This window comes from Oikopleura dioica, chromosome 1 (genome assembly GCF_907165135.1).
Source record: "Oikopleura dioica chromosome 1, OKI2018_I68_1.0, whole genome shotgun sequence".
In the NCBI taxonomy this organism is placed as follows: Eukaryota; Metazoa; Chordata; class Appendicularia; order Copelata; family Oikopleuridae; genus Oikopleura; species Oikopleura dioica.
This window is the reverse complement of record NC_137291.1, coordinates 6,966,472-6,989,359: the sequence shown is the minus strand read 5'-3', so window position 1 is coordinate 6,989,359 and position 22,888 is coordinate 6,966,472. Positions and strand designations below refer to the sequence as shown.

At 41.4% G+C, this 22,888-nt stretch overlaps 7 protein-coding genes and 1 long non-coding RNA gene across 9 annotated transcripts; 3 read left to right on the top strand and 5 right to left on the bottom strand.

Annotated features, from left to right (window-relative positions):
* Positions 1-5,844: 5,844 nt before the first annotated feature.
* LOC145711171 (uncharacterized) lies at positions 5,845-6,583 on the bottom strand. The gene is made up of 3 exons (XM_081788904.1): positions 6,406-6,583; positions 6,185-6,365; positions 5,845-6,142 (listed from the first exon to the last, which is right to left on the bottom strand). The coding sequence occupies exons 1-3, from the start codon at positions 6,559-6,561 to the stop codon at positions 5,931-5,933; spliced, it is 549 nt and encodes a 182-aa protein (XP_081645030.1). The 5' UTR covers positions 6,562-6,583; the 3' UTR covers positions 5,845-5,930.
* A 14-nt stretch (positions 6,584-6,597) lies between these two features.
* On the bottom strand, positions 6,598-7,426 carry LOC145711166 (mitochondrial peptide methionine sulfoxide reductase-like). The gene is made up of 2 exons (XM_081788897.1): positions 7,086-7,426; positions 6,598-7,039 (listed from the first exon to the last, which is right to left on the bottom strand). Exons 1-2 carry the CDS (start codon positions 7,413-7,415, stop codon positions 6,716-6,718), a joined length of 654 nt encoding a protein of 217 aa, XP_081645023.1. The 5' UTR covers positions 7,416-7,426; the 3' UTR covers positions 6,598-6,715.
* A 521-nt stretch (positions 7,427-7,947) lies between these two features.
* LOC145711154 (adenylyl cyclase-associated protein 2-like) lies at positions 7,948-10,535 on the bottom strand. Its single transcript, XM_081788885.1, has 9 exons — positions 10,381-10,535; positions 10,044-10,339; positions 9,676-9,887; positions 9,010-9,241; positions 8,630-8,799; positions 8,477-8,581; positions 8,300-8,429; positions 8,180-8,259; positions 7,948-8,138 (listed from the first exon to the last, which is right to left on the bottom strand). The coding sequence occupies exons 1-9, from the start codon at positions 10,509-10,511 to the stop codon at positions 8,016-8,018; spliced, it is 1,479 nt and encodes a 492-aa protein (XP_081645011.1). The 5' UTR covers positions 10,512-10,535; the 3' UTR covers positions 7,948-8,015.
* Positions 10,536-10,547: 12 nt separating this feature from the next.
* On the bottom strand, positions 10,548-13,363 carry LOC145711160 (uncharacterized). Its single transcript, XM_081788892.1, has 6 exons — positions 13,250-13,363; positions 12,884-12,961; positions 12,790-12,840; positions 12,465-12,741; positions 11,085-11,491; positions 10,548-10,873 (listed from the first exon to the last, which is right to left on the bottom strand). The coding sequence occupies exons 1-6, from the start codon at positions 13,354-13,356 to the stop codon at positions 10,750-10,752; spliced, it is 1,044 nt and encodes a 347-aa protein (XP_081645018.1). The 5' UTR covers positions 13,357-13,363; the 3' UTR covers positions 10,548-10,749.
* Positions 13,364-13,397: 34 nt separating this feature from the next.
* Positions 13,398-14,826, bottom strand: LOC145711175 (uncharacterized). 2 transcript variants are annotated; one of them, XR_014135126.1, is made up of 4 exons: positions 14,608-14,826; positions 13,944-14,050; positions 13,817-13,893; positions 13,398-13,690 (listed from the first exon to the last, which is right to left on the bottom strand). It is a non-coding gene; the product is annotated as an uncharacterized LOC145711175 (long non-coding RNA). The 2 variants fall into 2 exon arrangements; XR_014135125.1 differs by having other exon boundaries at positions 13,944-14,053; positions 14,608-14,786.
* An 18-nt stretch (positions 14,827-14,844) lies between these two features.
* On the top strand, positions 14,845-17,452 carry LOC145711151 (dymeclin-like). The gene is made up of 9 exons (XM_081788882.1): positions 14,845-14,991; positions 15,149-15,249; positions 15,296-15,797; positions 15,848-15,955; positions 16,003-16,175; positions 16,222-16,541; positions 16,588-16,771; positions 16,822-17,116; positions 17,161-17,452. Exons 1-9 carry the CDS (start codon positions 14,927-14,929, stop codon positions 17,312-17,314), a joined length of 1,902 nt encoding a protein of 633 aa, XP_081645008.1. The 5' UTR covers positions 14,845-14,926; the 3' UTR covers positions 17,315-17,452.
* Positions 17,453-17,480: 28 nt separating this feature from the next.
* Positions 17,481-21,061, top strand: LOC145711147 (nonsense-mediated mRNA decay factor SMG5-like). The gene is made up of 11 exons (XM_081788878.1): positions 17,481-17,637; positions 17,679-17,810; positions 17,851-17,994; positions 18,038-18,091; positions 18,134-18,294; positions 18,345-18,424; positions 18,473-18,705; positions 18,747-19,094; positions 19,138-20,627; positions 20,675-20,887; positions 20,934-21,061. Exons 1-11 carry the CDS (start codon positions 17,598-17,600, stop codon positions 21,033-21,035), a joined length of 2,997 nt encoding a protein of 998 aa, XP_081645004.1. The 5' UTR covers positions 17,481-17,597; the 3' UTR covers positions 21,036-21,061.
* A 17-nt stretch (positions 21,062-21,078) lies between these two features.
* LOC145711162 (eukaryotic translation initiation factor 3 subunit F-like) lies at positions 21,079-22,602 on the top strand. Its single transcript, XM_081788894.1, has 5 exons — positions 21,079-21,234; positions 21,275-21,465; positions 21,509-21,678; positions 21,726-21,926; positions 21,967-22,602. Exons 1-5 carry the CDS (start codon positions 21,122-21,124, stop codon positions 22,168-22,170), a joined length of 879 nt encoding a protein of 292 aa, XP_081645020.1. The 5' UTR covers positions 21,079-21,121; the 3' UTR covers positions 22,171-22,602.
* Positions 22,603-22,888: the final 286 nt, after the last annotated feature.

Sequence of the window (22,888 nt, the reverse complement as noted above, 5' to 3'; positions counted from 1 at the left end):
TGCATTTTATATGTTTTTAATTCAGTTGACTTCCATAAGATCCAGTCATCTCTGTTCAGCTAACGGTGAGTACACATAAATTTAGTTAGGTTCATCATTTTATTTTTCTATATTTTTTGTTGATGCTAGCACCTTTTATTGACGAGTCAATCTGATAAAAATTTTACAGTCCCAAAAGTGAACCATCGGGAACGCACTATTTCAACAACATTGTTGAACTAATAATCGTATGAATTTTTATCCAGCACTGACGATTTGTTTCGGCCTCATCCTTCAAAGTAATGAACATATGACTGATTTACTGTATTCATTTATTTAGAATTCAACAATCGCAGAGCAGGCAAAAAATAGGAAGGTATTTGTTTCATTTTGAAATTTTTGATTACAGAAAAGATGTTGTTTGTGCTGGCGAATAAAAAATGTTTAAAATTCATTGCGTTTTCATTTGAAGAATGAATGATAATTTCACCTTCGGAGTGCACAAATGTTCATCTGGTAAAATTTCACGATGCCAAGAAATGAACCACCATTTTCAGGAACGCGCCATTTTTCCGGTTCGTTCTTTTTCTACAGGTCTCCAGCTCCAAGAAAGGACTGGTCTTCCTTCTTTCATTCATCTAACAGTAGATCGACGAGGACACGAAAAATAGCAATGCGAAAAACCATCATCTGCAACTCGTGGGTCTAATCTGCTTATTTTCGCGCTTTTCGCCGCTCGTAAATCCTATCAATATCACGCTTAATATGCTCTTGAGAATTGATTAATTTTACTTCATCCTTTAACTTGTTGCTTACAAAATTCTTTCTCAATCGATTTTCAAAGAAATTGAAATTTCAAAAAATGGTTTGAACTTCGAATTCCGAACAAACAGACCAGAAAATTTAACCGTGAAAATTTTCAAATATAAGCGCAGATTGAAACTGAATTTTCAGTAGAAACATTAGAATGAAACTGATTCAAGCCTTGCATCCCGATAAAATTCAGCAAATTAATTGAGATCTATACACTGAAATAAAAACTATTCGTTGAAATCCTTATCGCACTATAAAAATAAACTGAGGGCGCTCCGGAGCATAGAGAAAACCTTTTTAAAAAAGCAATTCAAGCATCTTATTCTACCAAAAAATGCTTGTAAACAACGTATGATGCAAATTTCGACCCCATCAAATGATAATTACGCGTTTCCGGACGCTCCTTGGCGGCCAGAAGCTGAAAAAACGACCGCGGTCTAGGTGGCGCGCGCAAGCATTAGAAGCAAGATGATATTTGGAGTTCTCTGCGTGAGTTCCATTTATGGGCGCCGTGAATGATCCGATAAGGATAAGCTCAGCGTTTTCTGCCCATAGAAAATAACATGAAGCAGTTTATGATAAATATTGCAAGTCAAAGCATGTTGGCCTAAATAAAAAAATGGCTCGGTTTAGAAAATTAGGCCAAAATTGGTTTATTCCGGGGTGGGACTTCCTGCTGCGTGTATTTACGGGACCCAGTTTTTTCGGATAAAACTGGAAGTTCAGGTGAAAAATGGCATGAGAGTGAGAAAAAAATGATAAAATGAAAAATCAAGAACATCAAATGAGTTTCGAAAAGAGTTCCTAAATTAAAAGCCAGTCTGAAGTTGTCATTCCTGTTAAAATAAACGAGAAAAACCCCTTGTTGTCCGTGAAATTTCTTTAACGCATGATGGCGCCTGCCCGTCTTCTTGGCCTTTGCGGCTGTCTTAAAAACCACAAAGCATACTGTTTAGTAATTATACATAATTGGCATGAACCACAGGTTGAGTACGTCCATTTGGCGCGCCTTGTTCCCTCGAGTTTTGAATTTTCAAACTTGTTTCCATTTGTTCAAGATTTAAATTTCAAAACTGATTTTTTAGAAGAAAAAAAAAACAGGAAATAAAACTTTGATGGCCACTTGATGTCGCCCCGATATGAAAAAACGGCTCTTTCTATTGCTGGTTGAATATTTTAGTGTTTGACGAGGCCGTGTCTACGAGAGTGATCAATTTCCTAAACGACACGACGGGTCGGGGGATCAAGCGCACACATCGCGCGCCCCAAGTCCCCGGTCTAGTAAAATTGCTGAATAGGGTGCGCCACGCTTCTTCAGTGTTTTCGGACAGGATTCTAACTGTTGTATTTACTGTATTCCTAGAAAAGAATTCAATTCTTCAGAAAATTTAAAATTCAAAAGAAAATTGACAATTTTGACTTTTGACATGCAAATTATTTGCCTGATTGGACACCCTAAAAACGGATTGAGAATGCTCCCTATATACGTATCGATCTTATTAGCAAAAATTCTATTAGGACATTAATTTTGAAATATTCATTAAAATTTTTGAATAACACGTTTCAATATATTAATTCACAATATAGTTTAGCCAATATTTAATCCAAAATTTGATCAATAAAAAAGAAGAAATTTTGAGATTTCTGCACACCCTAACGCAGAATGTAGTCGTCTTTTGAAAATAAGAATTATTTGAGGCGCTGAGTGTGGTGCATGAGCTTTTTTCGCGTTTTGGTTTTCGCTGGTGAATGGTTTAATTTGCGCTGTACGAAATCACTCGACAGCGCCACCACTCAAGAGCTTTTGCCTCGCTTGACACTTTTTTGACGACTTCTATCGCTGCAAAAACGCGTCAAAATAAACTCCAGATGGCACTCCGCAAATTATATTCTCTTTCTTGCATCCAAAGCAGCTGAGCAAATACTTTCATCCTCAATATTCTTTTCGACCAACTTTTATTTATTTCCTGCTAAAAAGAGCAGCGGACGGATGCTGCCGAGTGCTGGTATAAATTACAACTGACAGGACTTGTCTCGCGTCGCTCTATCTCAGCGACACTCGATTTCTTGGGACAAAGAAGCTTTTAGCATGAAAAAAACAAGAATAAATTCCAGTAATGATTTCATATTAATAAAATCTGTCACTAAGTTACACGTTTAGTTTCGGTAAATTATACAAAAAAGGCGGACGAAAACGAAGATGGATGAGTTACAGTGAGATCTGTAGCTGATATAAAGCTGATTGTGATTCTACTGTCACTTTAATTCGACGAAATGAAGCTAAAAAGATAAGTTGAAATGTTGAAATCAACGAATTGATACCTTTCAAAATAATTTAAAATTAAAGTTGTTTCTGATGATTTTAATGTTGGCGGAAATTGCTTTTAATTCCAAGCTTTATCTTACTGGCTACGGCAATTAGAATATCCGAAGAGATCGTAATTTTTTTTTGATTGTCGTTGAAAGGACCTATCATTTCTTCCATATCACTTAATTTATTAACAGGCGACTTCTTCAAGCAAAATGATACGCTAGAAACAAGACAGTTGATGATCCTTCCGGCTCCGATGAAAGACCTGGTTGTCCTCGTTGATTTCAGTTGATTTCAATCGATAGCTCCTTGCTCGAAGCCCTTAGAGCTTCGCCTACGCCCACTTTAGTAAATCCGCTCGTCCAGAAAAACAGCACGCGCCTGGTTCCTCGCCGCAGCTCGACAGCGCCATCTGACGGGTTGATTTGGTTCGTTCTTCTGCCGAGTGGGCAGAATTGGAAACACGAGTGCGGTAGCGCGCGCTTCGGCTCAAGCTACCACACTCTGTCCGGGCGTGATCCTCGTCCGCGATAAAATAACAAAAAAGACAAATTGGGAACGGCGCCAAACGCCAACGATTCCACCAATCAGCGCTGCGTTTTAACGCCACTAACACCACCGCCACCACCCGTAGTAGTACCCGCATGAAATTGCACCGCCGGGAACAGCTGATACGGGCGGATTAGAAATCAGATGCCCTGATTTATTGCGACTCCTTGAAGATTTATTTATTGCTTTCAATAGCGCTTAAATTTGAGCGCTTCGAATTTGGGCCCGTTTTTGTTGATTCTTATCAAAACTCAATAAATTTTGGTGTTTGTACAGCGCCATCATTGATAAAGTATAAAAGGAATGAGTCTTGAAATTCGATTACCAAAAGTAAAATGAACCAAATAACAGTCTATTACCAAAATTCGGCATGAAACCTTTGACGGAGAAAATTAATGGAGAAAAAAGAAAATGATATCGAAAAGAATAGACCTTATATTCTAAAATTAACTATGTGAAAATAAAATGATAAAGCTCATGCTGAAGTTAGAATCAAATCGAATAGCAAATTATTTGAACTTATAAAATGGAAATCTTCATTACTATTGATTTTTGGGTATAAGCTAAAAGCTTCATGGCTTTTCTAAAAAATTAGTCTACCTGTTATCATGTAAACTCAATAAAATAAACTTGATGAAATAAACTTGATACAAAATGAAACCTCGAACGTGTATTGAATGTCTAAAGGTGGCAAGGCGCTACTGCTGCTGCATGGGAAAGTCATTTGCGGGCGGCGAACCACGTCGCGGCATTTTCGGAATTTGTCTTGTTCCCGTCCCTAACCTTATCCAGGAATATGGTTAAAATTTTGCGGCGAGATCGAAGCGCAGCCTATTTTGGCTTCGGCAAATCGGATTATCTAGTAAACCCAGTACTATTCTAAAAAGGCAAAAGAAGAATTGTCAGAAAAGAGCGTTTAAAAGGCCACGGAGACCTTCAAAATAAGACCATCCCGAAGGATAAATTAGACGATTCTTGAATCAGAGATGTCCTTATTTTAGAAATAAGCCCATCCTCAAGGCATCAAGCTCCTCAATTTTCCAAGAGATTTGCCTTTCGCCCCACCCATTCGCTGCAAAATCACCATAATCCAATTTCGCGCTCACTTCGCTATTTAGTAGGTCATGAGAAGCCACACATGCTGTTGATATTTACATTCTCCTCCGCTTCAAGTTACTTCTGCTTCCTTTTGCTTTTGAAAGGCGCTGGCTATCTGGGTAATGGAAGACTTGGGCGTCAAGACTTTATGTAAATATTTAAAAGGGGCTATTTTGGCGGCGGCGCGCTTTCATCCTTGAGCACCTGTAATGATGCGTGGCTTGGGATGCGGTTGAAGTTTCAAACGGGCTGAAAATATACAGATTTCGTTCTTGGCCCACTTTATGCTTTAGATCGATCCATTTGAGGCCTCTTGCTTCTTTGAATGCGAATTTTATGCTGATCATAATCTGAAAGAAGGCAGTATAAAAGCCCGATTTCAATGATTTGATGGAGGAATATTTTACATTTTTTACGAGTGATGAAATGAATCCGAAGAAGCCTCAATGTGTAGTGTTAAAGTTTAACTAACTTTTAGAGACAACGAAATTTACCATTTTCCTTCTCCAGTTATGAAATGAATCTGAAGCTCTTGTTTTTATTCTAATTAGTGTTCCGCGAAAACGCTGACAACACCTCAATAAACACATGACCGTTTAAACTGGGAAAATGATTGGGTTGTGGTTGAACTTCAACTTGAAGTTTCAAACACGCTAAAAATTCAGATGTCGTGGTTGCTTCAGCTTATGTTTTGGATCGATCCATTTTTAGGCATTTTGGTATGACATCCTCGGTATAAAAGTTCAGCATTGACAGAGTACCTGCCCAAAAGTTAAGATAAACTTGCTTTTTTACTCGTTCAAAATGCGATTTTATTGACAAAATGAGTCTAAAACATCTTCATGATCTGTTTTCTCATCTGAATCTTAGAATCTGATCTGTAAATCATGTTAAAAATTATTTTTTTGATGAAACAAAAACATTAGTATAGAAACTTTCATGCCAATGCCGCTGTGAAATAAACATCACCCTGCCGAATCATTATTTTTTTTTGATATTTTTTAATTCTCCCATTGAAATTAAATTGTCTTAAATAAACATTAAATTTTACACTTGCACTGGAACTGACTTGAATGTCGAACCCAATAGTCAAGTTTTTCATAATATTTTCATGTATTTTTTCGCGAAGTAATTGTTGCAAGTTATAATAAATATTCGTCAGCGCGGCGGGCTTAAGAAATTACCAGCACCACTTGGCAGATCCTCTAGACATGGTGGAGGGCTGTCGGCTGAGCCAGATCTTTTCCCAGTCGCCGGCTGGTGGGACCATGGATTCGATGAGCTCATTGGGAACGTAGTCGGGGTCGATGGGGGATTTGCCGGCAGCAGCGGCTTCTCGGATGCGCAGAATTGCTTCCCGTCGGGAATGTTCACTTTGGTTTCCAAGGTAATCTAGGGCGAATTATGTTAGGAGCCTTCGTAAAGCAAAACTACCGGTCATAAAAGGAAAGAGGCCAAGAGCAAAGCCAATTGAAATGGTCCAGAATCGGTCATTCCAGGCCCAGTATCGTCGTTCTTCGAGAGTAAAATCAGCAGCGGGGAGATGAGCATGTTCAGCATCCCAACCGAGTTCTTTGGAGATCCGGGCAAGCTCGGTTTCGTATGTTGTGTTCGACTAAAAACACGATGAGGTTGGGGATAGAAGCGGGTCTTACCTCAGCGGGGAACCAACCACGCTCGGAGAAGAAGTGCATGTAAAGCCAGTTGTTCTGGGCTCCTCGCATCTGTTCAGGGGTTGGTGCGTGCCACTCGCCACCGCGACGAAGCGAATTTCGAAGCGAAGCGATGGGGCGACTGAGAACCGACCGCATTCTTGAATTGAAAAGGTTGAAAGGCGACAAGTTCGTGAATAATACTTTGATTTAATGAAGAGGGAATAGAGAGAAGGTCAATATCAGTTATTTTTGTTCAAAGCAGGAAATCATCAGTTTCAAGAAAAAGCTTCAGAATAAAGTTTGGAACTATTTATTTCTTCGGTGGAAGCGGGCATGAAACACCAGTACCCTTGAGGCCACAATAACCCCATGGGTTCTTGCTCAAATATTGTTGATGGTAGTCTTCGGCGTAGTAGAACTCGTCCAGCATTTTAATTTCAGTAGTGATTACGGAGTTGATGTTCTTTTTCTTCAATTCGTTTTGGTAAAAGTCGCGAGAGGAGCGGGCAAGAGCGAGATCTTCTTCACTGTTGGTGTAAATAGCGCTGCGGTACTGGGGCCCTCGGTCATTTCCTTGTCGGTCGCCCTGAGTTGGATCGTGAGCTTCCCAGAAGACTTGGATGAGGCTCTCGAGCTTTGGGAGAGAAATTAAGTTATTGAAAGGGAGGAATGAGCATTACCGGCACTTCTGATGGATCATAAACGACTCGGACAACCTCAGCATGTTGATTCTTCATCGCATGTCCTTTGCAAGTCTCCTCATAGGTCGGATTCGGGTACCCGCCGCCTGCATAGCCAGCTTGAGTGGACCAAACTCCCTTTTGCTCCCAGAATCGTCGTTCCGCGCCCCAGAAGCAGCCCAGTCCGAAAGTAATGGACTGGGTGTTATCCGGGAATTCAAACAGCGAGTTGCCATTCACATGATGTTCTTCGGCCACAGGACCGACTTTGGGAAGAGTTCGCATGGTCAAGTGGCGCTGCCCGTGAAGCAAGTTTCTGAGAAAGTTCATTCTTTGAATATCTTACTTGAGCGAATTATGGTTGAAAGAATCAGGCACTTTATTCAATGGACATGTAGTAATATAGGATGTATAGTATTTTCTTGATAAGATATTGAATATTTGAAGTCACCAATATAAAGAGTAAAAGAAAGTGTAAAGCGTGAAAATTGATGATTGGTTAAAAAAAACAGATTGGCATTAAATTGGGAGTAGAGCTTGTAATTTTGCATTCTTGCCTTGAAGTGTTAGAGTCTTGAATTGGTCTAAATTTGAAATTTGACATGGCTAGGAGAAACGGGTTGGTTTGAATTCATGCAACAATTGAAAATCATTTGATCTTTGTGGAACATCAACAATTAGGTTAAAAGTAAAGAAGATAAGTAAATAAACAAAAGAACATGTGTTAGTGCAGTAAAAATTCGCTGGAGATATTGATCTTGAAAATTTTTTCTCCAGCGTTTGTTTGAGTTGAAATGTGAACATTCTGTGCGCAAGTAAAAATGTAGTAAAATTGATAAAGAATCTCTCAATAAAGAAAGGATCAAAGAAAAGAAGAAGTTTATTCAAGTTGAAATGGAATTGTTGTTTCAGGGTTTGTTCATTTTGCATTTATCCGCAGATTTCGACGGGTGTCGTGACCATTTGCTTCTTGACGGGATCCCAGACGGTCTTGAACTGCTCGACAACGGCTTTCTCGGTGTAGTCGTCTCCTTCGGGGATCATGATGTTGATCTGAAGAGAGTTAACATCTGATCATCTTTGTTTGACCTTACCTCAGAAACTTTAGCAGTAATGATTTCACAGTCGATCGATTCCTTGCTCAGATACATTTGGAAGCCATCAGTCTTATCGACTAAAGCACAGTGAAAAATGACGAAAACGATCAAAGATACCATTAATGATTGGGCATTTTCCAGTGACTTGCGCCTGGATTCGCTGACTGTTGATAACTTCGATACCGGCGACGGAATCGTTGAAGACAAGTGCGCACTTTTTGCAGGTGTCAAGGATGATGCTATTCACCTACAACAGGGTTAATTTATGGAGAGCAAGAGGTTGATAAAGCCGACCTTTCCATTGACAGTAATTGTTGAGTCCTGGCATTTGAAGACATAGACAGTTTGTTTCATGTTTCCATCGATTGTGAGACCTTTGTTTCCTCGTTGATACTCGATCTAAAAGAAGGGTTTTAGATTTTGGAAGGAGAAAGGTCAGTTTATTACCATCCATTTCTTGCTGTCGAGCTCGAAGACGGGATCCTTGACAACTTCAGTTTTGACGACGCTTTTTGGCTTAGGCGCGCTGTAGGGCTTTGCAGATGAGTTGACCTGGCTGGTTTTCCTCAGGGCAGTGTTCTTGTGTGTTTGCATATCACTCGTTACTTTTTTCAAGCCTAAAGAAAAATGAGAGCTTTTCCTCGCGAAGGAGAGTGTTAGAAAATAGCCACGCAGATGAGTTAATACATTCAAATTCAGAAAACCCGATTAGAAGTCGATCTTTATTACCCAAAAGCGATCTGACATATTCCGTTAAGTCCCAGAGTAATTCTAATAGCCAGAACTTTAAGCTTTGTTCTTTCGCTCTTTTAGCTCGATTTGCGTACCTGCAGTAATATCAGATCCCTTATTGAGCGCGGCGAAGAGTGCCGATCTGTCGATTTCCTCGTTGCCGCCAGCAGAGGCCGCTGGGAGACCCTCTGCTGGTGGTGGAGGTGGTGGAGGTCCTCCGGGCGCTGATGGAGGTGGTGGTGGCGGAGCACCTCCAGCTGCTGCGCGAGGTTTAGGCGCCACTTTTGGCTTTTCGGATCCGGCAGCGCCTGGCTTCGCAGGTGAACCCTAAGTAGGTTAGTTTCAAAACAATGTCACACAAAACCAAAAAACACATGCTCTTTTCACACTTTTTTCAGATGGGGTCAAATGATTTGACTCAAATCAAAACTCAATCATCTTTACCCTGTGAGATGCCAAGTCCTTTCGAGTTGATTTCATTGAATAACGCGAGCGTATTTTCATCACTCGTGGGAGGAGCGGGCTTGGCGGATGCTGGTGGTGGAGGAGGAGGTCCCATGGGCGGTGGAGGAGGGATAAAATTGGGGACAGGGGGTGGGGGAGGGCTAGAAGGAGGTGGAGGGGAGGCAATGAAGACCGAGGAGGAGGGGTGGGGGATTTTCGGTTGGGCTTTGGGGAAAGAACAGGGCGCATAATGTGCTTTGGCTCTAGCCGTGATCCCTGAAGGGATGATAAATTACATGGGGCTTGAGTTGAAGTACCTGTGGATTCCAAGTCAGTCCAGTAGTATGGTGCTGCTTGATGTAAGCCTGGAGCTCCCTAAGCGCCCCTAAGAGCAATTTAGTCCACGCAACATGCTCGGGCGATGTCTCTCTGTATTCCTTGAGAACTCGGTTCGTGTAAAACATCGCAGCGTCGCTCATTTCCTTGACATAAGGGCCAGGTGTTGGGGAAACGCAGATCCAGGACACAGCTGAATTTTGTGTAAACAACGGGTTAATGAGAAGGGTTCAGAAACGTATCGTTGAAGTTTATTAACAATTGCTATTTTGGTATTTTTTAGTATTGGAGCTCTATTGTTGCATAAACAACAAAATTCATGCATAAAAAGCGCCCGATAATTACATACCCGGAATGGCTTCGGAGACGGCCGACAAGTGGTTGAAGTATTTCGAGCGGCGGGATGCCTCGCGGAACTCCGTTACGCCAGTAATTGCTTTGACCTGCGGTTCGAGGATCTTTTGGAGGTCACTGTCGGCGGGTTTGGAATGTTTTGCGGCGAGGAGGATGAAGGTCTTCTGCGCGTCGAAGACTTTTTGGACGAGAGCGCCCATTTTTGCGATGTCGTCGCCGAGGGCAGTGGACGCGTCGACAAAGGGCTTGATGGAGGAGTCGAGCCACGCTGAGTAATCAAGGAAGGATGGACTTGAAAAGCTTGAGAGAGTTGGAGAAGAACATCTTTTTACCTGGTTGAAGCAGCATCAGCGCTAGAATCACCACCAGCAGCGGGGGCAGCAGCTCCTCCGGCGCGCCCTTCCAACTTGGCGACCGCAGTCTCCAATCTAACCAGCAAACTTTCTAGCTTTGCCGTGTCCATCTTAACCCCTTTTTATGACAAGCGAATTGAAAGAAATAATTACAAAGAATAAAATTAAATTGAACTTTGATCGCACAGTCGTCAAATTATACAGAATCAGAGAAGATTTTGAGATTGAAAGATTTGAAAAGATTGAGGAAGAAAAAATTGTGAGGTCTTGAAGCGGGAATTTACGAAGGCACTCGGTAGTCATTGATTAGAAAAACAGTGAAGCGTATGCTTATAAAGAAGCATCTCTCTATCCTCCGATAGACGTCATGGCACGGTTTTGGTCACGTGTTTTCTCTAGAAACTCCATTCCGCCGTGAGAAGCCTTCTTGTGTTGAAGATGATCTTGTACGATGGTGAGTAATTCGTCATCGCTGCGGAAATAGATGTTACAATAAATCAACTTCGCAATAAAATAAAAGATAGACTGATACGCTAGACAAAAAATTATTCCCTCGTAATCGTGAAAATTACGGTCACGAACGCTAAAAAATGAGGGACGGTAATCAAGCCTCAATTATGCGATAAAGCATCGTAATTGAGCTCGGGTTAGAGAGATAAACTCAAGGGCTGATTGTGACTCACCTAATGCTTGAATCCCGGAGGTACTTTCTCAAATCTAAGTCGTCTGTTTCGTTCGAAAAGAGGCAATTTTTAATCATCCCATCAGCAGTGAGCCGAATTCGATTGCAGCCAGAGCAAAAAGGTTGACTCATCGAGCCAATAATCCCAAAGTTGCCAGCAAAGCCCGGAACACGGTAGTTTTTCGCGACATCTGATCTCTCGCCTCGTTGATGCTCTATTTCGCCGAACTCGGCTGTTACAATTCGAAGGATTTCACGTAGCGAAATGAAGCGTTTGCCTTTTGCCCATTCATTTCCATTGAAAGGCATGAATTCGATGAATCGGACGGTGATTGGGAGGTCCTTTGACAACTTTACGAAGTCGATGATTTCGTCGTCGTTCAGCCCACGCTGGAGTACGCAGTTGATCTGAATTAATCGATGATTACTAATCATTACTGACTGTCAAAAGTAAACACCAGAAGTTTGATCTTAATTGGATAAGTTAAGACCCAGGAAGGGCAACCAAAATCAAAAAATGAGTAATAACTACTCATTATAATGACTTACGATGATTCAAATTCATGATGAATCATTATTGTTCATCTTGACTCATATTGATTCATCAGTTCTCATCGATGTGTCATCAATATGACGAATTCAAAAGGGAAAACAAAAGTGGTGGCGCCACAGCGCGCGATGAGTCATGATGACTCACCGATCCATCCTGATGAAAAAGGGAAAGTTTTCCCTTTTCACCGGGTATATAAAGGCGCGCGAAAATGGAAATCTCACACACCAGTGCCAAAAATAAAAACTATCAAACCAACCACCACAACCAAAAAAATGTTATTTTTTCAAAAAGAAAAAGAGATTACTAAAGGCTCAGACGAGGGCTTTGAGGAAGAATGCGAAGCGATTCATAATCATGACGATTATATAATCGAAAAGCTTCTTGAGAATGATAGAGAGGATGATATTGATATCTTTAAAAAACCTCCGCATCCAATTCATATACTTGACGATATCAAGGAATATTACGATGCTAGAGGCATCTATTGGTATCAGAATAAACACGCAAATGTACTTGTTCGGGCAGAAACATGCCGAGGAACTGAATACGTTTTTTACGTAAATTGGGTACCCTGTACCACGGTGAGATTTTATACCTCTTCCGAGAAAAGTTGGGTGCAACCCTTTGAAAAATGGACTTGGGACCAAATTCCTGTATCTGATATTCTACGATGGCAAGAACGAAATGGACTGAATGGTACGAAGAAAATGGAAGAATGATAAAGAAAAAATGACTGTAGTTTGACTGTGCAAACTGTGCGCCGAAGGCAACAGTATTACTGAAAGAATGAAAAAAATAAAACAAAAAAAAAACAAAATCTACGTTTACCTTTGTCGTTATTCCAGCATCAATCGAATTCTCAATCGCTTTCATGACCGAAAAATGCATCTCCTTCGGCCTCCTCGTGATAAACTCCGCTTTCATCGGCTCCAACGTATCCAAGCTGATATTCGCCGTGTCGAGTCCCGCTTCCTTCAGTCGTTTAGCCTTTCTTCTTGAAAGAGAAACGCCATTCGTAGTTATTCCTATTTGCTTGACTCCATCTTCTCTGAGCGAATTCAAGTCAGAAATAATCTCTTGAATTTCTTTTCTGACGAGTGGCTCTCTTTGCAAAATGTAAAATTAGCTTTTCAAGCGTTTGCAAGTGGCTTACCCACCAGTGAGACGTATTTTGGAGACGCCGGCGTTTTTCACAAGCAAGGAGCTGAAAACAGGGTTAGACAAAAGGGAGGACAAAGGAAAGAGACCTGAAACGGTAGAGCTCTTGAGCAGATAACAGCTGATCCGAGGGGGTGAGCTTCACGCCCTCAATTGGCATGCAGTACCTAAACAAAGAAAATTAAGGGTCTACCAAACGATATGTTGGTGAGTTGACTAAGGAAAATGAATAGATAAGAGACCACGAACTCATACAACAGGTCATTTTGATTGGCTCTAGAATTCTTCAATCTGAAAGTGGCCCCCTTAGTCCGAAAATTCAGGGGATATCCTTAAAATTTGAGCATTTTTTCAATAATTCTAGAGCCAAGCAAAATGAGCGGTTACACCAGCTTCTTTCACTTGTTCGACTTGTAAAACAACTCCAATTTTGACCCTGAACTTCCGGTTAGTACCTGCATCGCAAGTTGCATTTTTCCGTGAGGGAAATTCTCAAATAATCATGCGGTCGACCGTGACTGTCCACCAGCGTCCCAAGACGTCTGCCAAACGTCCGAGACATTGATTCTAAACACAACCTTCCCAAAAAATTGTCAAAACAAACAGATGTTGAAATCTCAAAAATTTTCAAAAAGAAAAATAATTCAAAAAGTGGTGTTAGTCTAGTATTTGGTCAAAACTTGAAATATAAATTCAGAAAGTCTAAGAAACGAAAACGAAACTGGTTATCGATGTAGTGAAAGTTGAATAGTGACAGATAAAGGCAGTGAAGATAAAAGAACAAAAAAGGTGATATAGGTCTTGTGAGGTGATTATGAAGAAGAAAAACGATGGTCGTCTCTGTTTTAGGGATCGTTGAGGATTTCTTTGATTGAGCGGTATTTCCAAGCAGTTTTCTGAAGAAAAATTTCAATGATTGATGAGATGAATTACTATCAAGACTCTCGGGAACTTCACAAAGTGACACCCTTAGTTTTCTGCTAATTTAAGTCCTGTATGATCTCCAAATTTAACGGATTTACCTCGATATGATAATCAGCTTCTTCGGCAATCTCCGCTAATCTTGCTGCTCTTGACGGTCCAGAACCAACTTTATTCTCTGAATTATATAATCGGTAAACTTCACATCTTCAGTACTAGAATCCTCACCTTTATCGATTTCAAACGTGCTCTGATCACTAACATGCGTCGTATCTTCCGTTTTGTTAAACAAGCTCGATTCATCGCTTTCGCTGAAATTCAATGGGGGAGGACGTCTACTTTCATCGGGCTCTGGAATTTCAATTTCCTCGATTTCACTTGAGGTTTGTTCCGCTTCGGACATTTTTTCAAAATGAAATTATTTGAAATTTGCCTAGCTCAAACTTTGGGTCAATTTTGACCAGCTGACGTAAAAAGGTGTTTATCTTGTTTCTCGAAAGATCCAACAAACATTTTAGATGACCGGAGATTCAAGAAAAAGGTCGATTTTATTGAGGAAAACTCAAGATTTATGTCGCTATAAAACTATTTCTACAGAGTCTTTCGAAAATCAATGCCAGTAAAAACTTTTAATGAAACTTCGTACACATATTCAATTAAGAAAATTTTAACCCATCAGAGCACCGACGGTCAGAAAATTCAATTATTATCCACCAGACTAAATTCTTGCCATCTCTTCAAGTTTTTCTGTAGATAAGTAATAATTAAGTGTCGAATAACCGCTTTTACGCACTTTTGTAACACAAAATTTTAACCCATCAGCGTACCGACGGTCAAAAAATAACGTTTTTCAGACTCAACTTCGCTAGTTTTTCTTGTCGAGAGCCCGTGCATATCATTTTCCGGATCATTTGCACTCATTTCTCTATCCTTCGTTCGTTCCTTTCTTCTTCAACTCCCTTCTCTGAGTAAAAATTCTAGAGCTGAACACCACAATTGCGATTCTTTTTGATTCTTCTGAGCGGCGAGAATTTCAGGCGCAGCGCGGCGGTGGCGATTGGCCGCTGCTCTTTGCCCAATCAATTTCAACAAAGAACTCAAAAACTCAAAGATTTTCTTCTGTACCCAAACGTGAGAACTGATAAGCCCTTGAGTGATACGACTGTATTTTACGATGAAGAAAGAGATTAGCCTGAAATTCTGTTTTGTAGATGGGCTCGGGTCCGTCCAGGACAGTCGAATGGGACGAATTAGAGAAACATCCGCTGTTAATTAGGCAATGGGATTGCTACCTGACTGTGACTAGATAATTAATTTATCATTCAATCATTTTAGTTGGAATTTTAATTCGGGGAAAGTGACTTTTTGTGATTTTGACCGTTTTTTTCTAATAAAAGCCTGTAAGTTTTCTTGTTGAAAATTCCTCTTGAAAGACTTTTAAATGAGAAAGTAACATCTGCCGACCCTCTCTGGAACCAGTTCCTGTCATTCAAATCCCCTCAATATGAAAAACCCTCTCCAGCTTCCGACAAAGGTATAAAATTTTCCTCTTCGTTCTCCTTTTTTATCATCAATTCTAGTCGTCCGGAATATTTGTCGAAACTTCCTGGCGAATTCCCGCTCAAATGGCAACTTGAAATCTCTGATCGATCAATTTACAGTTCGGCATCAAGAAATACTGACAGCGGTCGAGTATGGTGACAACATCTTCCCCTGGCATTGTACAAACTCTTTGTATGTCATCAGACGACTAGTCCTTCATCTCGTTGAGAATTTCGACGAAAAGACTTTCCTCGCGATTTTGAATGAAAACGAAGAAACGACGGTGGAGAATCTCCTCAAATGTCTGGTAGACGTTCTTTGCGATTTAGCTTCGCTCACGGAAGAACTCTTTTCTGCCGTTTATTTTTTCACCGAAGAAGCTCTTCAACTGCTCCTGATCTTTCAATCTGTGACGATGTTTCAATCAAGCGAAAACTACCAATCCGAAGTTTCGAAAATCTTCGACAAAATATCGGCCGAAAATTCGAAAAATTTGCCAAGAGCGCTGATTGCTTTTATGGAAGCGAAAAGGTACGAATGGTGCGTAAGCTTGATTTTTGATTCTTGATTCATTGAAATTCTCTGTTCAGTGAAGATCCAAGGACGGAAGCGATCAACTCTTCAAGCGGGTTCGTTTTTGGAATCTTGTCGATGCTTGGTTCGAGTTCCCCAGAAGTTCCAAATCAGAGAAAACACAGGTACAGTCCTAGGTACGCCCTTTAAGGTATCTGATGAAAATTTGTAGCATATCAAAATTATCCGAAACGCTTCTACTATCTTTCACAATGACTCCACTGCCAGAAAAATACCAGGAAAAAAATTCCTTGAAACAATCGATCCTCACTTCAGTCCCGAACGGAATATTAGAAGAAGATCGAGTTCAACTCCCCTTTGGAAAAATTTATGAAGCGATGATTGGTAAGTCCCCTTTTTCTTTTTTTTTCTTATTCATTTTAATAATCAGAATCGATCAGTACGGAGCCAGGAGTGTTGCTTCTGTACATTTTGATCCACGAAAACGAGTCGTTCAAAAACTACGTGCTGAGCAAAACCGATATCGACCGACTCATCCTTCCCATTTTGAAGATTCTTTCTCGCCCTGAAAAGAACTCTTCGCATCATCTTTACATGACATTGGTTGTGCTTCTGATTCTCACTGAAGATGATACGTTTTGCGCGCAAATTAATGAAGTTGTGTTGAAAAAGGCTGACTTGGATTTTTACAATGAAGATCAAGCAACGGCAAATATCATCGAAATCATCAATTTATCAAGCCTTGTTCAGGTAACTTTCTTTGTTTAGTTCACGACTTTCAATGTAAAATTACTAGTTGGTGCTAATGAGAGTCATTCAATTCAATTTGTCGCGAGTGAAGGACCAGTATCTTCACACAAACTGCCTGGCCGCTCTTTCCAACGTCGGGATACGACTGAAGGGTATCCATAGACGCGTGAGCCAGCGATTTCTCAACCTTATTACCATCATTTCCAAGCGCCTCGATATTTCCAACGATGGTAAGCTCTAAGCTCAATTTTCTGCTCGTCTTTTTCATTCAACTTTTCAGAGGCAAATCACGTGGCAATTTTGAAGACGTTGCTGGACATCATAAACGCATGTTTGAGTCAATCTCTCGAGCAGAACTTAGAGCTTGTCTATCATCTCCTTCATCAACGAGCTTCGATCAACAAGCTCAGGTCCATTCCTGGATTTGCAGAGCTAGTTGACAACATCGAGCTTGTCATTGGCTTCTTTTCCGGGCATTTGAAGCTTGGGCAAGAAGAAACTCCTGTATTGAATACATCCGAGATCCAGGCGATTATCAGCCAAGTCGTCCGACAATTGCCCAGATCAAAATTAAAGTATGCTTTTTTCGATTATTTGAAGCTTCAAAAACGTTTTTCAGACAATTCCCGCCGCTAAAGTTCCATTACGAGGAAGACGAGTCTCCTGAAAAATTCTTCGTGCCTTACACTTGGTCAGTGATTTACCGCAGTTTTTCGCAAATCGGCTGGGACGTTGCTAAAGTCCAGTTGTTCGAAGTCGACGCATTTTTATAACAGTTTCCTTTACCTATTCTATGCTAATTTATGTTTATGTAACATAACAAAGTTAATCTATGAAAACTTATCAATCTTCCTTTTATCCTCCTTACCATATGCATACAGGTGCAATACTATTTCTGTACTCAGATCGCTGAAGAGCTTTATTATTAATTAAAAATAACTCAACTCTTTATTTTGAAGATGGAGTGAAATCACGGCTTTTGGGGTTTTTCGAGAACCCTAAATGAACTTTCTTTGTCGTGAAATCGAAATGTTTCTTCGATTGTAACAGTAGTCCATGTCTCTGATTGCACCAGAAGCTAAATCTTCTTCCCAAGGTACGACCTTATGTCACTGTAATATCCAAAGGTCTCTTTAGATGCGAGTAGCCAAATCCGCCGAGCATACAAGGTCGCCCTCGACGCTGCTCGCCGGATCAAGGCCGGAAATGACAAGACCGACATTTTCACCGTTTCGCAAAAGCAGATGCGCCAAAAGCTTCGCGACAACAGTAAGATTCCTTTCGATATCCTGTGCCTAACAAATCGTAGTGCGAAGATGTATACTTGCATCTCCGGAAGAATACGGCCCCATGAAATTGGAAGAGACGGCCTGGAAGTACACCGTTCATGGAGTCGTTCAAAGGCTCAAGAGAGACTACAAAGGCTCCAAGTCAGAAGCGACTCAACTCAATAGTAGGGTCATCTTTGGGAGTATAATATTTATCATCGTTTTCAGTGCGAATGTTTTTGGACTGTTCGTACGGATGGTACAAGAGTTTCATGTTTCAATGTAAGTTGGGAGACTTCAAATATGTTTTAATGAGTGTTCTAGTGCTGGACAAGCTGAATGAAAATGGAGGAGCGGAGAACATTTATTTCGATTGGTGGAGTGCCGACAACTACGATGACGACGACAAGAAAGTCGACGAAAATGAGGACCAAACTGCTGACAAAAACAAAGTGAATACAATTCTGCTTAATTTATGTTATAAGGTGAGCAGACCCGGTTTTTTCCTAATTCATAATTGAATCGATTATTCTAGTGTCTTATGTATCTTGGTGATATTTGCCGTTACGCTTGTGACCTGCTTCCTGGGATTTATAGTTCAAAATTGCCTTACAGGTACTATTAATAACATCAGCGGCCAAATTTCAATAAACGTAACTTCAGATATTACATGCAAGCCCTGCATCTGTTCCCAAATCTGGGAATGCCCTGGAATCAAGTGGGAACCCTCATGTCCAACAAATATCACGGTGTCTTTTCTCTATTTTTCTATCGCCGCTGCCTTCAATCCGAGAACCCGTATTCTGATTCCTTCCAAAATCTGAAGCGAATGACCGACCGCGCTAAAAAGAGCTACCAAATGTACCCGAGAAATCAAATGGACAATCTATCACTAGGTAAGCTAAATACTCCATTGTTCACGTGACCAACAACCCAGATGCGTCAACGAGTGAGCGAAAACAAGCTGTTTACTGGTTTTGCATCGTCTTCCTTCATCTCAACGGAATGTTCCATCCCGCTACTTACTGTACCGAGCGCGAGCTCAATACAGGCTGCCGTCGAATGCTCGACCTTCTCGATCTCTGTATGTACTTCGATCCTGCCGATTCTGACGGAGAAGCTGATCTTGACCCGAACGCAGACAACAAACCAGGCTTTATCAAAAGAGCAGCAGTAAATATCGAAGGCCCTGATAGCTTGCAATCGAACTTTTTGGTGGTTGTTTTTGCGACGCTGATTCAAAATTTTGACGACCTGAGGAAACAAAAATCGAATCGACTCAAAGGTGAAAGATTCTTTTTGAGAAGTCTACTTACTCGTATTTCTAGCTGCGAATGCTCTGTTCGTCGCTGCAGCTGATCACGTCGTCAATCACGCGATTCAGCAAATTCTTGAGTGCGTTCGTCTTGAGCCTGTCACTGCATCGCGCTCTTCCGCATGTGCTACTCCTGATTTCCCGGATGGACCTGACTTTGGCGACTCTGACAATGACGCCGCTCTAGAAGAAGAGCCTCCTCCAGAACCTGTGGTAAACCGGCCAAAAAAGCCGGTTTCTAAAAGAGTATCGCCACCAAAATCGGCTATGTCGAGATTTCGCCGTGGAGGACTAGAAGCGGATCTATCCGAAGGTGAATCAGACCTATCAGAAGTCTCTGAAGAGGAAGAAGACGAGATTTGTTATTCAACTGATTCCGCGGACGACTCGACTTTTTCGCAAGAAATGGACTCTGACGACGAGCCAAGACCAACCCAAACTGCGCCACTGTTTGCTAGTAGCTCTAGGAATACGAATAACAACACAAATGGACCAAAAGATGGGCCAGAAACAATCATGGAGGAAGAAGAGTCGGAATCGGCGGAGGCACAATCTTCTGCAAGCATTTCTCGGGCTGATGCGCCAAGAAAATTGGCTTGCAGCTTCGGGATTAAAATCAATGGAGGTGGCGACACTAGTGGGAACGATGAACGAAAGAGTGATTCGGAAGATAGTAACTCCGAGGATGACGCAAATGACGACGAAATGATCTTTGAGTTTGATGATGGGGTGGAAAATGAGACTCATGAAGTAGCGGAAGAGAAAGAAGACCTGAGTGAGACAGAGGAAAACATCGAGGATCAGGACGAAGAAGCGGAAGTTGAAACTCTCGACTACGCCCTCATCGTTGAGCTTTTCAATAAGTTTCACGGTCTTTCATCGCTCAAGATAATTTGCGACTGGCTTCTTGGGAATGGCGACATTATTGAAGAATGTGAAGGTTCTCCTCTTTGGTCGAGGCTTGTCAAGCTTTTCAACTCCTTCGACCTTGAACTGCTTCTTGAGGAGAAGAAGAATGTGAGTGAGACTGCCCTAAAAATAGCCACTGGCGATGAGACCTGGATTCAACCATTTTCACTTTGGGAAGATAGATTTCTCAACGGGATTCCAATAATGTCTGATTGCCACGAACACGTCGATTTTAAAACGAATCCGAAGCTGTCTCACTGGGAAGAAAATCTACTCAGATTTTGTTCGATAAAGAAATTGCTCAAGAGCTGCGTAGAAAAGTACCCGAAAACGGGGGTGACTTTAGGCGAGGATGGCCAGTTCGCTGGAAAAGAGGTGAAAGAGGTTGATGACGAGTTCAACATCAAGGGAACGTTCTATGGCGAGAGAGCTGGTTTAGATCAGAAGATGCCAGGGACTTATGTTATTCCAACTCCAGCAGCTTTATGCGGTGGCATTGATAGTATCAAAAAGATAAACCGAAACGATGATGTCCACATGATTATCACGAACATAATTATTGATGGTCTCGACATGATGAAGAAAGACTCGAAGGTGAGTCTTCCATGTTTTCAGCACTTTTGATTTCAATTTTTTTCAAGGAAGCGCGTGAGGTAACAAGATGGTTAGACATCGCCTTCAGTCGATGCGAAGGAAACTTGAAGAGCATCCAACAACACGAGCAAAAGAATCTTCAACGACTTCGTCGATTTGACTTCACTGGATGGCTGCTACATCACCTTGTGAATCAAGGAATACGATTACAACGGCAACGAAAACATGTGGTGCTACTAATTGATTCTGCTAACTCACAGGTTCTCATCCAAAGTATAATAACGTTGTCCTTAATCATTGTTTCAGACAACGCCGGAAGTGAAGAAAGCACTTCAAATGGCATCAGCGAACAATCTGCAAATCCAAACCGTAGAAGAATTCGTTCGGTTTCTCGATAGAAATGATTGAAATAAAGAGCTTTTATTTAACGAAAATGAAATTCTGAAGGTGCTTAATTTAGACTGGGTGTCGTTGTAAGGAAGAACTAGACAGATATGGAGGCCACTCAGCCGAACTTGTGCAAGATACAGCCCACAGTTCTCTTCCAGATCATTGATTACCACGAACGAAAGGGGGCAAATATTTCAGAGAAGGAAAAGGCTCCCAAGTAAGTTTTTTTATTAGAAATGAGTATTGATGTTGCTAAGCCGGGTTATCGGTACACTCTGTGGCTCGATTGATGGCGGAGTCGTGACTGTTGGAAGCTGTTACAAAGTCCCACACAAAGAAGATGACAACGAGGTCGCTATTAACATGCAGTTTAATGAAGATCTCTTCAAGCTCCAGAAGAAAGTAGCTCCCAATGATATGATCATCGGCTGGTTTACTACCTCAAAGCGTAAGTGCCTCGGAAGATGGAAAGATTTAACCGCAGCCTTCAGAAATCGACAATAATGATATGACATTTATGGATTACTACGCACGGCTGATGAGCACTGCTCGACAGGGTAAGGGCGGTGTTCACCCAATCGTCCTGATGGTCGACACCGCTCCTACCAATGGCAAAATCGACATCAAAGTCTACACTCTTTTGAAGACTAAGATCGGAAAGGTCGGCGGAAATTCCCTCTTCTTCGCTAAAATCTAAATCCATTTTAGCGTCAAATTGAGGGTTCGATGCCTCTTTGGCTTCAGACAGAGATTATGTACTCGGACGCCGATCGAACCATCCTCGACGAGCTTAGAAAATGTTCCGCCAGCAGCAGTCGGAAACTCACGCTGCCCACTGGAATCGACCCCCTCAAGAGCTCCGTCGACAGTATCATCGATAACTTGAAAGTCATTCAGGAATATGTTAACGTATGATATCCACCTTGATTTCATTCAATCAATCTTTCAGGATATTTTGGAAGGAAAGAGAAAGCCAAACTCGATCGCGGGCCGCCTGCTGACCGACTTCTTCCACTCGATCCCCCACGCTGACGCCGAGGTCTTCGAGAAGATGCTCAATAGCAACGTGAACGACTACTTGATGGTGCTGTACCTATCCCAGCTTGCGAACGTAGAGTTAGCCCTGAACGAGAAGCTTATCATGGCGCAGTAAGAAGCTCAAGCTCACCCCACTCAACAAACACCCACCGAAGAACATCTTATTCTCTCTTTCTCATTTTGAGCCTTGCTTTCTGTACCAATCAAAAACGCAACAACTCTAGTCTCAAATTGATCTCCATACCCTCCATATGAGCACCATTCTTTCGTGCGCGCCGCATCTAGCATCAATTTTTGCTAGATGCGGCGTAAATAGCTCACCACCTCCACTCCACAACACTACCAGCCATGAAACGTTAATAAAACAACCTGAAAATGGCAAAATGGTGTCTTGACTGTTAGGTTAATATCTCAATTTACTCTTGAAGTTCATCTAGTCTAAAAGAAACCCTACTTCGAATCCTGGCAGCTCCGCTAAAATTAGACATTGCTAAGAAACGCGTCGAGTTCTGTTTTCGAAATCAATATAAGCTAAATCATCTTAATTCTAAGTCTTTAAGTCAATCGTAAACTCCAAAAAACAAGAAAAAAACTTATATAAATTTCGTCGTCTTGTAATTGCTCAGGAAGTTCAGACTGATTTTCAACTACTTCGCAGGTGAATTTCTTGCGTCCGGAAAGAGGTGGTATTTGGCTACTGTAGACAATTCGTGTGCCGATTCTCCTGAAAGTGAAATCAACAAGGAAGACGATCGCTTTAATTTCGACTTACATAGGATCTGACATCGTCAGATCGCTCCTGGAAGAGGCTTCTTCTTCAATCGCTGAAATTT